Source organism: Mesocricetus auratus, unplaced genomic scaffold, assembly GCF_017639785.1.
Source record: "Mesocricetus auratus isolate SY011 unplaced genomic scaffold, BCM_Maur_2.0 Super-Scaffold_100007, whole genome shotgun sequence".
In the NCBI taxonomy this organism is placed as follows: Eukaryota; Metazoa; Chordata; class Mammalia; order Rodentia; family Cricetidae; genus Mesocricetus; species Mesocricetus auratus.
The window spans coordinates 74722278-74734608 of NW_024429191.1; the positions used below are offsets into that span (position 1 = coordinate 74722278).

A 12331-nucleotide genomic window follows, 5' to 3' on the forward strand; every position below is an offset into this window, starting at 1 on the left:
TTGGATAGCGTGTGTCCGCTGGAGTCCGTGGGGTCGGTGATTAATAGGGGCCATCACTCACTGTCCTGGACGGCTGAAAGGCAGCAGGGAGGGGGCGGCCCTCCCCAGAACTGAGATAACAAGCAGCAGGAATAATGAGTGGTGTCACTCCACTTTTCATTTTGATGGAAAGTCATTACGGGAGTCAACGCCAGCGACAAAGAGCCATGAATCAACTGCTCTGCTATGAAATTAAAATCGAATTGCTGGCCACCCCCAGCCCCTATCCTTCCTGGGAAACAGAGATGGGTAGGTGGCTTGGAAGAGGGGTGCTATCCTGGGGTGGGCTCTATGCAATCCCAGAGCAGGCAGTTATGGGCAGGAAATGGACAGGCAGCTAAGAAAGGTGACAACTCCTGTCTCCACCTTGTTTATCAGACCCTGCCTCCCCAAACCACATCTCCCCTCTGCCTAAAAGGTAAGCTGTGATTAAGAGGAAAACACAACTTTGCAGTTTCCAACAGACCTGATGGACTGCTCTCCCTGTGCTGCTGGTTGGGGTGGGGGCAGCATGAGCCTGGTCACAGGATGGGGCAAGGCTGTACTGGCCACCCCAAAGACCCCTGCTGGACCATCTGTAAATACTTATGGGAACTGCTACCACAGGAAGCAAGAAGTGTCTACATGGGGCTCTACAGTCACTGAAAGCCTCCTGAACCAAGAATCCAGGGAAATGTGTGCTCAGCTTCAGCTGCAAGCAGGCCAAGAGAAGCGGTGGACCGTAGCAATGAAGTCTTTCCCTTTTTTATTAAGCCTTACTTGATAACTAGAAGCTGTGGCTTCGGGCCAGCAGACCACAGAGCCACAGGCCACAGAACCACTCAACACAACTCCTTGTTGGGATCATAGTGAATGCCAGTGTCACTCAGGTGACACTTCCTGCTCATGGCTGTCCCCAAGTCTGTCTGGCTTCTGGCTGGCGAGGGCTATCCCACCTCCACCTGGAGGCTGGGAAGCAGAAGGCGTGGAGGGAGCGCGTCACAGAGAAGTCCCCATCAGGTTCACGGGACGGCCACTGTACCTCTTGGAGATGTCAGCTTCAATCTGAGAGACGGAGAGCAGAGTGGGCAGGGAGCAGACAGGCAGGCGCAGGGCCTGTCCCTGGAAGCTGGGGTGCCCTCCCCTCCCCCAGGGCGGGCTCCTGGTGTGCCTCACCAGCTTCTGCAGCTCTCTGGTCTTCTCCAGTAGCAGGTCCAGCTTGGGCTCCAGGGCCGCCTGCTCCTGAAGCGCCTCCTGCTGCTTCTCCACCATCAGCTCTTTCTTCAAAGCCAGAAGCTGTGACTGCTTCAGCTTCTGCTGAAGGAACTCCGTCACTCGGTCCACGTACCTGTGCAGATACCCTGTGAGGCTGTCTGCCACTTGCCTGCTGGCCCGGGTGAAGCTCAGGAAACAAATACCCGAGCTGGCCTCCCCTCCCCTCATGTCCTTCAGTCCTTTTTCTGGTAAGGAATATAAACCATTCCAGATTGCTACCTACTTGGGGAGCAGAGTCTGTCTGTAGACATTGATCACCCTATCCTGCCCCAAAGAGAAGTCCTATTCCTGGGAGAAAGCTCAGGGGGAGTCATGGGAGACGAAGAAGACAAGGGAGAGAGCTCCATTCAACATAAGAAACACAGAATCAGGAAAGCCAACCTTGGCGATGCCAGGATCATAAACAGGTGCTGCATTCGGAGACTGGTGAGCCGGCCAATCAGATCCTGCAGTGTGGACACCAGGCTGAGCATCTTCTCTTTGGTCTGGCCCTGAAGGATGGCAGGAGCCAGCTGGAACTGGCTCACGGATAGGATGTCAGCTTCCTCACTCATCTCCACTGCTCTCTGGGACAAGAAGATCTCCAGCTAAGGAAGGAAAAGGAATTGGTTCAAAGCAAGAGAAGGACTCAGAAGCTGAGCCCTCCAACAGGAAGAGGCAGGCTCTGGAGGAGACAGCCATTGCTGGGAACCAGTGTCTACAGCATGGGAGCAGGCAGCAGCTCCCGCTATTGCTCTAGCCCCATGGAGACCCGTGTCTGCTTAGCCCAGCTCTCCATCCTTCTTCCCCAGCCTCTGGTCATACACCTGAGACTCCCAGGGCAGGTACCAATTTTCTCTCCATGGGAGGAAGGAGACTGGGACTGGGAATCAAGCTTGAGAAACCCTGAATTAGGAAATGTCTAGAAAGAATGTGAGCAGCGACCATATCTCGCATGTAGTCTTTATGAGTAAGTTAATATTGGACTGTGTAGACAGCCTGACACCAAGCCTGTTCGATCACCTGGGTTTGATCCTCAGAACCCATACAGTAAAAGGTGAGATGCCACAAGGATGAAGTCCACAGTTGCCCATGGACCTCTACCTGTGCTGTGGTACAAATGTGTGCACACAAATAAATAAGTCAACTTTTAAAGAGAAAAAAACCTATCTAACTATGTTATGAAAACTGGGTATCTTTTGTCCCCCTCTCCCCTTGTGGCTGCAAAAGGATAAAGGGGAGGAAACCAGATGGGCACAGAATTTCCAGGCTTGCCATGTAGCTAAGAATGACCCTGGAGTTCAGATCTTCCTGTCTCTGCCTCCTAAGTGCTGGATTGCAGGAGTAACTACTACCTTTGGTTTGTGTGGTGCTGAGAACTGAATCCAGAGCTTCCTGAATGCTAGCAGACACTCTACCAACTGAACTACATCCCAGCCCCCTTGCTTCCTGAGGATTTGCAGCCCCCGAACCATCTGATGTAGGGCATCACTCCTTATCTGCTCGTCCTAATGCAATATGAGCACCGCAGAGGCAAGACCTCTGAGTGTCTTCCCTGCTCTCTCTCTACTGCCCACAATGTGCCAGGTGCTTTGGAGCTGGATTGTGAATACCAGGGTGGGGGTGGGGGTGGGGGTGGGGGCTCCTAACTTGTAAGGCTCTGTTCCAGGATGTTGAAATTAGTCAGTATCCTTCCTTCACATAGCAGGAAGGGATTAAGGTGATGTCACCTGTGTCAGAACCTGGTCACCCCACACCTTCCAGAAGACAGTACCTCCATGAGCTCATCAATAAACTGATTTCGGGTCTCAGGATATTCAAGAAGAGTCAGAGCATCTGAGCCCCTAGCAACGCCCTCTGGAGCTGTCAGAAAGACAGAAGCAGGGATATGAGGATGGATCCAAGGACTAGGGAAGGAAGACTCTATGGACACAGGCTCACTTCACTAACGCCACCTCTTGGCCTCACCCAAGGGGGAACACTACCCTCTTCCATGTGTCTCAGTCCTAATCAGGTCTGGCCTGCAAACGCCCATGCAGACCCAGAGGCAGCTGGTAGCAAGAGGAGATAAAGCGTCATCCTGTACTGCCCTCTAGTGACACAAGTGGCTGCTACAGCATTTCTACAGATTTGGGAGAGGGTGGAGGTCATGTTAGACCCAGAGCCCAACAACTCCTAAACAGTTTACCAAATGATCAGCCCATATTTAGTCTCTAAAACAGATCAGAGCTGGTGGGTGAAAATGGGGACACACACCTTTAATCCCAGCACTGGGGAGGCAGAAGCAAGCGAGTGTCTATGAGTTTGAGGGAAGCCTAGTCTACACAGAGTTCCAGGCAAGCCTGTGCTACACATACTCTGTCTCAAAAAACCAAAAATAAGACAAAACAAATCCAAACCAAAGAAGGGAGCTTAGTTTCGAGACTCTATTTAGTCTCTCTCCTCTCTACCCACTTCCATTCACATCCTCATGAAAGCTGATTGTTTATTATGCATAGTGTTCTGTCTGCATGTACGCATGAAAGCCAGAAGAGGGCACCAGATCTCATTACAGATGGTTGTGAGCCACTATGTGGTTGCTGGGAATTGAACTCAGAACCTCTGTAAGAGCAGCCAGTGCTCTTAACCCCTGAGCCATCTCTCCAGCCCCCAAGACTGATTTTTATTTTTTTTAATTTTTTAATTTTTGGTTTTACGAGACAGGGTTCTGATTTTTATTTTTACGAGACAGGATCTCACATAGCCCAGGCTGTCCAAACTCACTGCTCAAGGATGACCTTGAACCCTTGCTTCTCCACTCTTCAGGGCTGCAGGGGATAGAGCACTTACCCTCGGTTCCTGTCTCCAACACAGTGATCTCCAAAGCAGCAGTGTCGTCACCCCAGTCTATCCTGTCACCACCAGCATCCTGGGTGGACAGCAAAGACTCAGCAAAGTTGGAACTGGTTCCCTCGCCCAGGGAGCCAGAACAGACCAAAGCCCCTGAAAAGTCCAGTGGTCTGAGGGCTACAGCCCCGTGCAGGGGCAAGTGTGGTGACATGGGTTTTGATGATGTCACCCTCCTTTGTGCTTGGTGAGGTTATCGACTATTTGTATCCCTATACCCCAAGCCCCAGGAGAAAAGAGTTCCAAACGGACATCCCACTTCCATAACTTCCTCCCTTAGGAAGCACCTGGCCTTAGAACTGCAAACCGTCACATACACAGATCTTTTCCATGGCAGAAGCAGGACCACTCAAGAGAGACAGACCTAACTAACCTTTGACTCTGATTCCAGGGAGATGCCCCAGTCTATTCCAGGGGTCTCCACAGAGATGGCAGAGTCGGAAATGGCCTCCACTCCAAAGTCACCCCAGTCGATCTAAAAAGCAAAAATGATGTCAGTGCAAATAAGGCAGGTGAGAAAGGGAGCACAGCTTGCCTTTCTGGAGGTCTCAGCACCCTGCGGAAAGTCACACGGCCAACTGCAAAGATTCCAAGCTCCCACAGGAAAGGACTGTTTCACTGAGGGACTCCCCAGGTCAATATGAGGCAGTGGGCTGAGGCGCCTAGCAGCTGTCTGTACTCTGGTCTCAACCAGGAGAATAAAGGGCCGTTTGGGTCCTCCTACCTAAGTGTCACTCACAGGGCTCCCCTCTTCCTTCATGGTGGGAGATCAGGTCAGAGCTTGGGCTTTGTGTTTGGAAGCAGCGCCCACTCCGCTCCTCACAGACTTCTTACCTCATCTTCTTGCACCTGCTCAGGAGGTTCCTCCAGTTGAGGCCGCTCCACCACAGAGGGCTCTGTCCCCGTCCTCCACTCATACACCGTTGAGTTTCCCCGCTTCTGCACGTACCGCAGCATGGGCAACACCTGCTCTGTGGGGCTTCAACAGAGCATGCTAACTGAGCCCTCCCATGACCCCTTGGGAAGCTGGCACAGGCTCCATCCTGCACCACATGGTCCAAGGGACACATCCTCCACTGTTCCAAGTGTATGAAACACAGCTCACAGGTTACACGGGGACAAGTGAAGAGTCAGAGGGACCAGGGAAAGCACCCCCTCCTCAGGGCAGTCAAAGTCCTCCTTACCTGTCACACACAAACTCTACACAGGCCTGGTACAGGTCGATGGCTTCCCCCAGGGCCTGAGTTCCTGCTCCGATCTCAGCCAGCTGACTTGGCAGGTCCTTCACCAGGGCCAGGAGCTCTCTTCGGACATTGTCTCCCTAGAGTTGAGAGAAGGGAGGGGTTATCATACATGGTGAGTGGTGGAGATCAAGTCAAAGAATGCAGAAAGGTGAGACACTGACCCAGGATGGGCACTATACAGCTGTGACGGAAGCTTGCCTCCTGCCAGCTGCAGAGGAGCTGGGACCAGAGACTCTCCCGCTGTGATGCCACGCCCACTCACCGTGATGCCATACTGTTTGCATGAGTGGTAAAACTGCTCCCGCATCTCAGCAGCCCCAGCCTGGCCCTCTTCCTCCTTGCGGCTGTATTCTTGCTGCAGCTGCTGGCACTTGGCAATCTGCTTCTTCAGCGAGGGGATCTCATAGCTGACATTCCGAACCAGGAGGCTAGAAAGTTCCACTGAGGAAGGCCCAGGAAATTTACTGTAGGACACCTTTGCCCTACGTTCACACAGATACCATAGTATGGTGGGGAAGAGGGAGTTGGTTTTCAATTTCTCCATTCGTAGCTCTGGGACCTGAGACAAGTTATGTACCTTCTCTTCTTCAATCATCAGCTCCCAAACAGGGACCGTAGTGTTTATTGTGCGGATCCATATAAAACCAACCAGAACCCCTTGCACTTATGTATCTGGTATACATTAATATTACAATTATTTACTATCCAGATTCACAGTGCAAACTACAATCAGCTCATTAGCTTCTCTGTCTCAGGCTCCCCATATGACCTCCAGGATGACCCACACCTCTTCTGCCTACTGTAGAATAGGAACGCAGAGAGAGTGGGGGCAGTACGCACCACCTCCCAGATAAGTCAGACACCTGCTCAGCTGAGCACACAACCGTCCACTTCCTGCCTGATCATCTTTCTCCCCCAGCACTTGAGGAAGTGTTTCTCACACCTACAATCAGACATCTGTATTGCACTCTACTCCCTTCTATGTGGTGCTTCAGAACCCTGAGGGGGCTTCTCCATGGATGCTACGGCCAATTTAGACTCACTTTACCTAAGTAGGTGTTGTCCTTCTCATACAGGCCTATGATCTCCTGCCAATCCTGAGAAGAACAGAGAGGAAAACAGTAAGGGGGGGCACTCAGCAGCTCTTCACGGACAATCCCTGCAGAGGAGGCTGCCCCAGGCTTCCTAGCGTACCAGACACAAACTCCTCGTCTTCCTCCAACTTTAACGCTGGCTGGACCACCCACATGATTCTGAGACCATGATATCTAACAGTGATTCCCAAAGGTCTGGACATGCAAGCCCAGGGGACAGGTTTACTTTGGTATAAATTATAGGGACAAAGAAAGATCCGGAAATATACTATGCAGGCATTTTGACTTGCTCATCTGAGAGACTGGAGAGGCTGTGGATTGGAAGTCCCAAAGGGCACATTGCCAGTCCTTGGCCATACTTACCTTCATCCTCTGTGAAGAGTACCGACCAAAAATATTTTTGGTGGAGGCCTCGGTACCTTTAAGAAGGTCCACTATCCTTAGGCAGTGGAAGTAATGAATGTCTAGAAAGCAAGAACAGGGACTTTCAGAATTCTACTGTCCTTCCTCTCTCCCTCTGGCTACTGCAGGTGGCTGACCCACGAATTCTGCTGCCAGTTACTTTAGCATGGAAGAAACCAGCATCTACAAGCCGGGAAACAAACAAAACAAAAACAAAAGACCTCTCTGACTGGGGTCAGCCCTGGTGGCTCAATAAGGGAATGGCTTGGTAGACACACAAGGCTCCAGGAAGGAGGGGGACTCCAGTGACAAGGCTCCTAACCACTCACAGGATCCAGACAGCAGCTGGGCAATCTCTTGGCTCTCTGGCATGTCCTGGATGGCAGTGTTGATCTTCTCCCGGATGGTCAGCACCAGACTTTGCCATTTTAGGTTGCAGTGTCGTCTGTCCACTAGCCAATCTGCATGAGAATCAGTCAGTCTCCACAGCCCACCACACCTCCAACTCCCTGCCAGGAATTCACTAGTTCAAGTGTCACATACTGGATATTGGACAGCAGCTGTTTTTGTACTGGCTAAGGTATCAGAGGGAGAAATGGGAAGATGAAAAGGCAGACGCTCTGAGGGGTGCTTGGGCTAAACAAGCCCCGGCGCCCTGACTTTATCCTCAGTGTGAGTTTTACAGAGCAACTGCCTCAACACAGGGATCAAGAAAAACTTTAAATTGGTCCTAACATGAAAGTGCCACTTTTGACCATTCTAAATTCTCCATAATATTTTGCTTCTGTGGGTAATTATATCTTTCTTGTTGACAGAGGGTGCTGCTCAACTTCCATTTCCTCGGGGCTGGGATTAAGCATGACAATGGAAAACCACAGGTGGTTATGCCAAGTACCGGATGAATGAACAACTGCAAAGCCCCTAAGACCTACAGTGCCCCAAGAGCTGGGTAATGGTAGTTGATGGCTTCTTCTTTTTTTTTGTTTTTCGAGACACGGTTTCTCTGTATTGTTTTGGAGGCTGTCCTGGATCTCACTCTGCAGACCAGGCTGGCCTGGAACTCATAGAGATCCCCCTGCCTCGAACTCATAGAGATCCCCCTGCCTCTGCCTCCTGAGTGCTGGGATTAAAGAACCACCACCTGACCTAGTTGCTGGTCTCTTCTTAACAGTGAAGTACCACACTGCCATGTGACTACCGGTGTAACTGACCTGGTTTTGAGGCCTAAGAAGCATGTTCCTCTCCTAAGGAGAGAATTAAGGTTTTACAGTTACATGGTCCTGGGGTCGAATTATCAAGTTTATTTAAAATGTTTTCTTAAAAACTTACAGTATTTATTTATTTATATACACTGTGCATGTCTGTGTGTGTGTGTGTGTGGGTGTGTGGGTGGGTGCACATGTGCCACAGCTCACAAGTGTAGGTCAGAGGAAAACTTCTGGGAGCCATGTGGGTCCTGACTGTAAACTCGGCTCACCAGGTTTGGCAGTAAAGAGCATTTACCTACTGAGTCATCTTGCTGGCTCTAAATATCAAGTTCCTCAGCCAAGTTTTGTCCTCCCGTGCCTCAGTTTCCCCACACATATGATGATGTACTGAGCACTGTGCCTTGTGCATAGCAGTGACTCAATACATCTTAGTGGCTTCGTTTCAATAAAGACAAGCATACAAAAGCACTTGGTATGGAGCACACGCTCAGTAAACCGCTTTCTACTGGTTCTTTCTCATGACTGGACGATGAGCTCTCACACCAGGGTGGGTGCATAGTGTGTTCACACACTGTGACTACACAGTGGCCCTGCCTGTAACCCCAGCACTCAGCTAAGGCAGACGCTTTGCCAGTGCCCACCAAAGGACTGAATGCCCCCCTCTCATAGTGGTAAAATTAAAAAAGATGGCCTTGTTGACAAATCTGTCAACTGGTCAAATATCTCAAGCTTCAGTAGTATCAGAAATTCTGTTTCTGCTGTATTCCTCTAAAATTGTCGGAAAGAAAAACTGTAGATGTCAGAATTCCTGCAAGGGGCTGAAGTCGTCAAATACCCTCTTAGGGACATGATTAACACTGGATTGAGGAATCGAGGGAACATGTGAGGTGCCAGGAGCTGTGCACATGTCCGGAAGTGATAGAATAAGGGAAAAACAAGGTACAGAGACGGCCTTTGGGTCTCTCCATGCAGTCCTAGCTGTAGTCCTTTGCTATGTAGACCAGGCTGGCCTCTGGCTCCCAAGTGCTGGGGCTAAAGACTTTTGTTTTTAAGGCAGGGTACTGATATTGCTAAGTGTTCCTGACCAGGCTGTCTGAGAAGTGCCAGCAAACCTCCTGCCTCAGCCTCCCAAGTGTCATGGTTACCAGCATGAGCCACCATCCCTGGTACAAAAGACCTTAGGGCCCTCTTCCCCATAAATTCGAAGGGGAATTGAAACTTTTAAAATAAGTGGGAGGGGTCTTCCCACTCCAAAATAATGCAAAAGGTATGAAGCCAGAACCAAAGGGGCTTAGGTCCAAATGGACAGGCCATTAGGTAATTGCCCGTCTTTAACGCTAGCCACTTGTCCTGTGTGCCAGACTAGGATTTGATACCACGTTACAAATGTTAAAAGTAGAAGACAAGGAGCCAGTACAGACTTTCCATATGCTTCGTTCAAACAAGACGGGCCAGAGGAAGGCACCTCAACCCAGGCTTTCATAGCTCCTGGCTGCTGGTGACCGTGGGCAAGTAGCTGCCCTCCCCCGACAGCCGACCGCGCGGGGGCGCCTCTCCTACCGAGCAGCTTGCTGGTCTGGATGTCGATGGGCACGTGCTGATGGTCCTGGTGGGAAACACGACAGGTAGGGGGGCGTGAACGCGGGAAGGCAATGTGCCCCGCGCGCGCTCATTTCACAGGCCCAACCGCCACCCTGCAGGACCAGAGCGCCCGGCTGAGGACAGGAGGAGTTGAGTTAGGCAGGACAGGGGTCCCAGGGCACACCCCAGTTTCTCCAGCCCTGGTCCCCACACCTGCATCCTTTCTCCACTTCCGCTTCCGGTCAAGACCCCGGCCCGGCCCGGCACCAATCCTGAGCCGGTGTGCCTGCGCCTCAGTTCAGAAACAAACCGGCCTCCTTCAGCCACGTCGCCGTCTTCCGCGGAGCCAATCCGAGCCCACGCTCCGCCTCCTGCTACAATCCCCGCCCACCAAGAGGTTCGGAATGGCTGAGTACCGGATGGGCGGGAGAATAGCGGACAGCCAAGCGGAGACGAGAGGCGGGCTCGGGCACCGTGAGCTTCTGGAAAGGCTGTAGCGCTCGCGCGATGGAGGCAGGGGGCACCCAAGAGCCGGTGTAGGTGGCTTTTCCCCTGCCGGGCGCAGAGCCCCCTGCTGGAGAACGAACACGTCCGCGGACAGGGTCCTAGCGCCGTGCGGATGGCTTTTTGAAAGGCGTTTCAAAAAAATTATTTTCATCCCTCTCTTCCTACGGTTACCACCTTTAGAAGATCGTAGGCGCTTGTCACACTTTGTCCTCCCATTTCGTTTATCTGATAGACCTGGCTTTTAAATACCTGATTCTTGTTGGGAATTAGGGAAGGGAGAGGAAGAGACACTTGCATTAGTATTAGAGGAAAAGTTGCAGAAGGAAGGAAGGTTTGTGAAAATGGTGTTCCCGGTGGAAGAGACTAGACAAACCTTTCAGACCACACTCTGCAAGAGGAGTTCAGGGAAAACACAGGCACACCGGCAGCTTATGTGTGGTCCAACACGAAGTGGAATGCGAGATTTCTTGTTTAAACATTATGATCGGTTTTAAGAGGACTCTGTTCAGTTTCCTGTCTATGGATGATCTTAGGCCTGCCTCTATCCAGTAAAATGTTTAACGCAGGGAATGACCTGAGAGGAGGTTGTAAAATGTAAGGGACATATCAAATAAGGAACTTGGACTTCACCCCTGCAGATAAAGAGGAACTACTGAAAGGTTTGGGACAAGGAAGGACATGCAATATTCATTACAAGGATGGGTTAATGGGAGATAAGACTGGAGACAGAGCCACTAGAAGAAGGCTGAACTACAGAGGTTGGGGCCTGACCCAGGGCAGAAGCTGTGGGGAGGAGACGGGCAGAATTTGAAAGATGTTTAGGAAGAAAATGGACAGGACTTGGCGATAGATTGAATGGATGAGGAGAAAGACACCAAAAATGACAATCAACCGGGGCAGTGGTGGCGCACGCCTTTAATCCCAGCACTGGGGAGGCAGAGACAGGTGGATCTCTGTGAGTTCGAGGCCAGCCTGGTCTACAGAGGGAGTTCTGTGCTACACACAGTCTCAAGCAAAAACGCTGACACTCAAGTGTTGGGCGGGAGTGTCACCACCTGAGGCATCGGTGCAGGAGGCTGAGCATGTGTTGAGCTTGTGGAGTTGGCACTGTTGGGAAACCAACAAGCCGAAAGTATACAGAAGGTACCTGGGCCTGCATTTAGACTGGGAAGAAAGACAGCTTGGAAAGTCATAAGCAGAGTTGTTGTCATGGTTGAGTGACAGCTTCAACCAAGGGAGTGACTGAAGTGGACAGGAAGCGGTGGAGTGAAGGGAGAGGATGAGATGAAGGTTCCCAGGACCTCAGATCCGGGGATGGCATTCCTGAATGCTGTCTTCCTTCTTTCCTCTCCCCCAGACAGCACAACACCCAGGGCCTAGTAGGTTCTGGGCTAAACTACCGGGTACGATACAGTAGTGGGCAGACCTAGATTCTGGCCCTGTGAGATTTTGGACAGTTTCCACACTTCCCAGATAGCCACAGTCCTCTCAGCGTAGAGATAACAGCCTATCTCAGGGCATTTGTTTAGAGGCTTAAATAAATAAACATACTAGCTGGCAGTGGTGCCACACACCTTTAATCTCAGCACTCGGGAGGCAGAGGCAGGCGGATCTCTGTGAGTTTGAGACCAGCCTGGTCTACAAGAGCTAGTTCCAGGACAGGCTCCAAAGCCACAGAAAAACCCTGTCTCAAAAAAACAAAACAAAAGAAACAAACAAAATAAACACACTAAAGGTGCAGGACTCAGGATGAGGGGCGGAGTTGGTGGTTAGTGGGGGGCAGGGGAGAAGGGGAGGGAGAAGGAACTGGGATTGACATGTAAAACAAGCTTGTTTCTAATTTAAATAAAAATAGAAAGAAACCAAAAATAATATTTTATGTATAGTTCACAGAGTATAAGATTGAATATCTATAATGTGTTGTCAACTGTAAAAAGTTCTGAACATTAAAAAAAATTGTGTCAGTAGCTAAGCAGAACCATTCTCAAACATCCTGTGTTCCACATGAGTCATCCTGGGAGCTGTGGGTGAAGGTGAAGGGTTTGGTGGTCTCTGTTTCACCGACTCACCAGGGCTGGGTTTACTAGATTGGCCTTGCCCTGTGAGCCCGGCCTGTTGTTTTAAGGAGGAGAGACAC

At 50.9% G+C, this 12331-nt stretch overlaps 1 protein-coding gene across 1 annotated transcript; it reads right to left on the reverse strand.

Moving 5' to 3' along the window:
* Window positions 1-767: 767 nt before the first annotated feature.
* Cdk5rap3 (CDK5 regulatory subunit associated protein 3) lies at window positions 768-10055 on the reverse strand. The gene is made up of 14 exons (XM_005075894.4): window positions 9901-10055; window positions 9667-9712; window positions 7228-7359; window positions 6860-6960; window positions 6451-6499; window positions 5665-5843; window positions 5343-5479; window positions 4993-5137; window positions 4532-4633; window positions 4102-4180; window positions 3047-3135; window positions 1675-1880; window positions 1195-1366; window positions 768-1083 (listed from the first exon to the last, which is right to left on the reverse strand). Exons 1-14 carry the CDS (start codon window positions 9904-9906, stop codon window positions 1018-1020), a joined length of 1509 nt encoding a protein of 502 aa, XP_005075951.1. The 5' UTR covers window positions 9907-10055; the 3' UTR covers window positions 768-1017.
* Between the last annotated feature and the right edge of the window lie 2276 nt (window positions 10056-12331).

Bases quoted from the DNA above. Each gene is read 5' to 3' on its own strand.
- Cdk5rap3 (XM_005075894.4), bottom strand. The intron at 5,480-5,664 runs GTGAGTGGGCGT...TCTCAACTCTAG, and splicing joins GCAAACAGTATGGCATCACG to GGAGACAATGTCCGAAGAGA. The intron at 1,367-1,674 runs GTTGGCTTTCCT...GTATCTGCACAG, and splicing joins ATGATCCTGGCATCGCCAAG to GTACGTGGACCGAGTGACGG.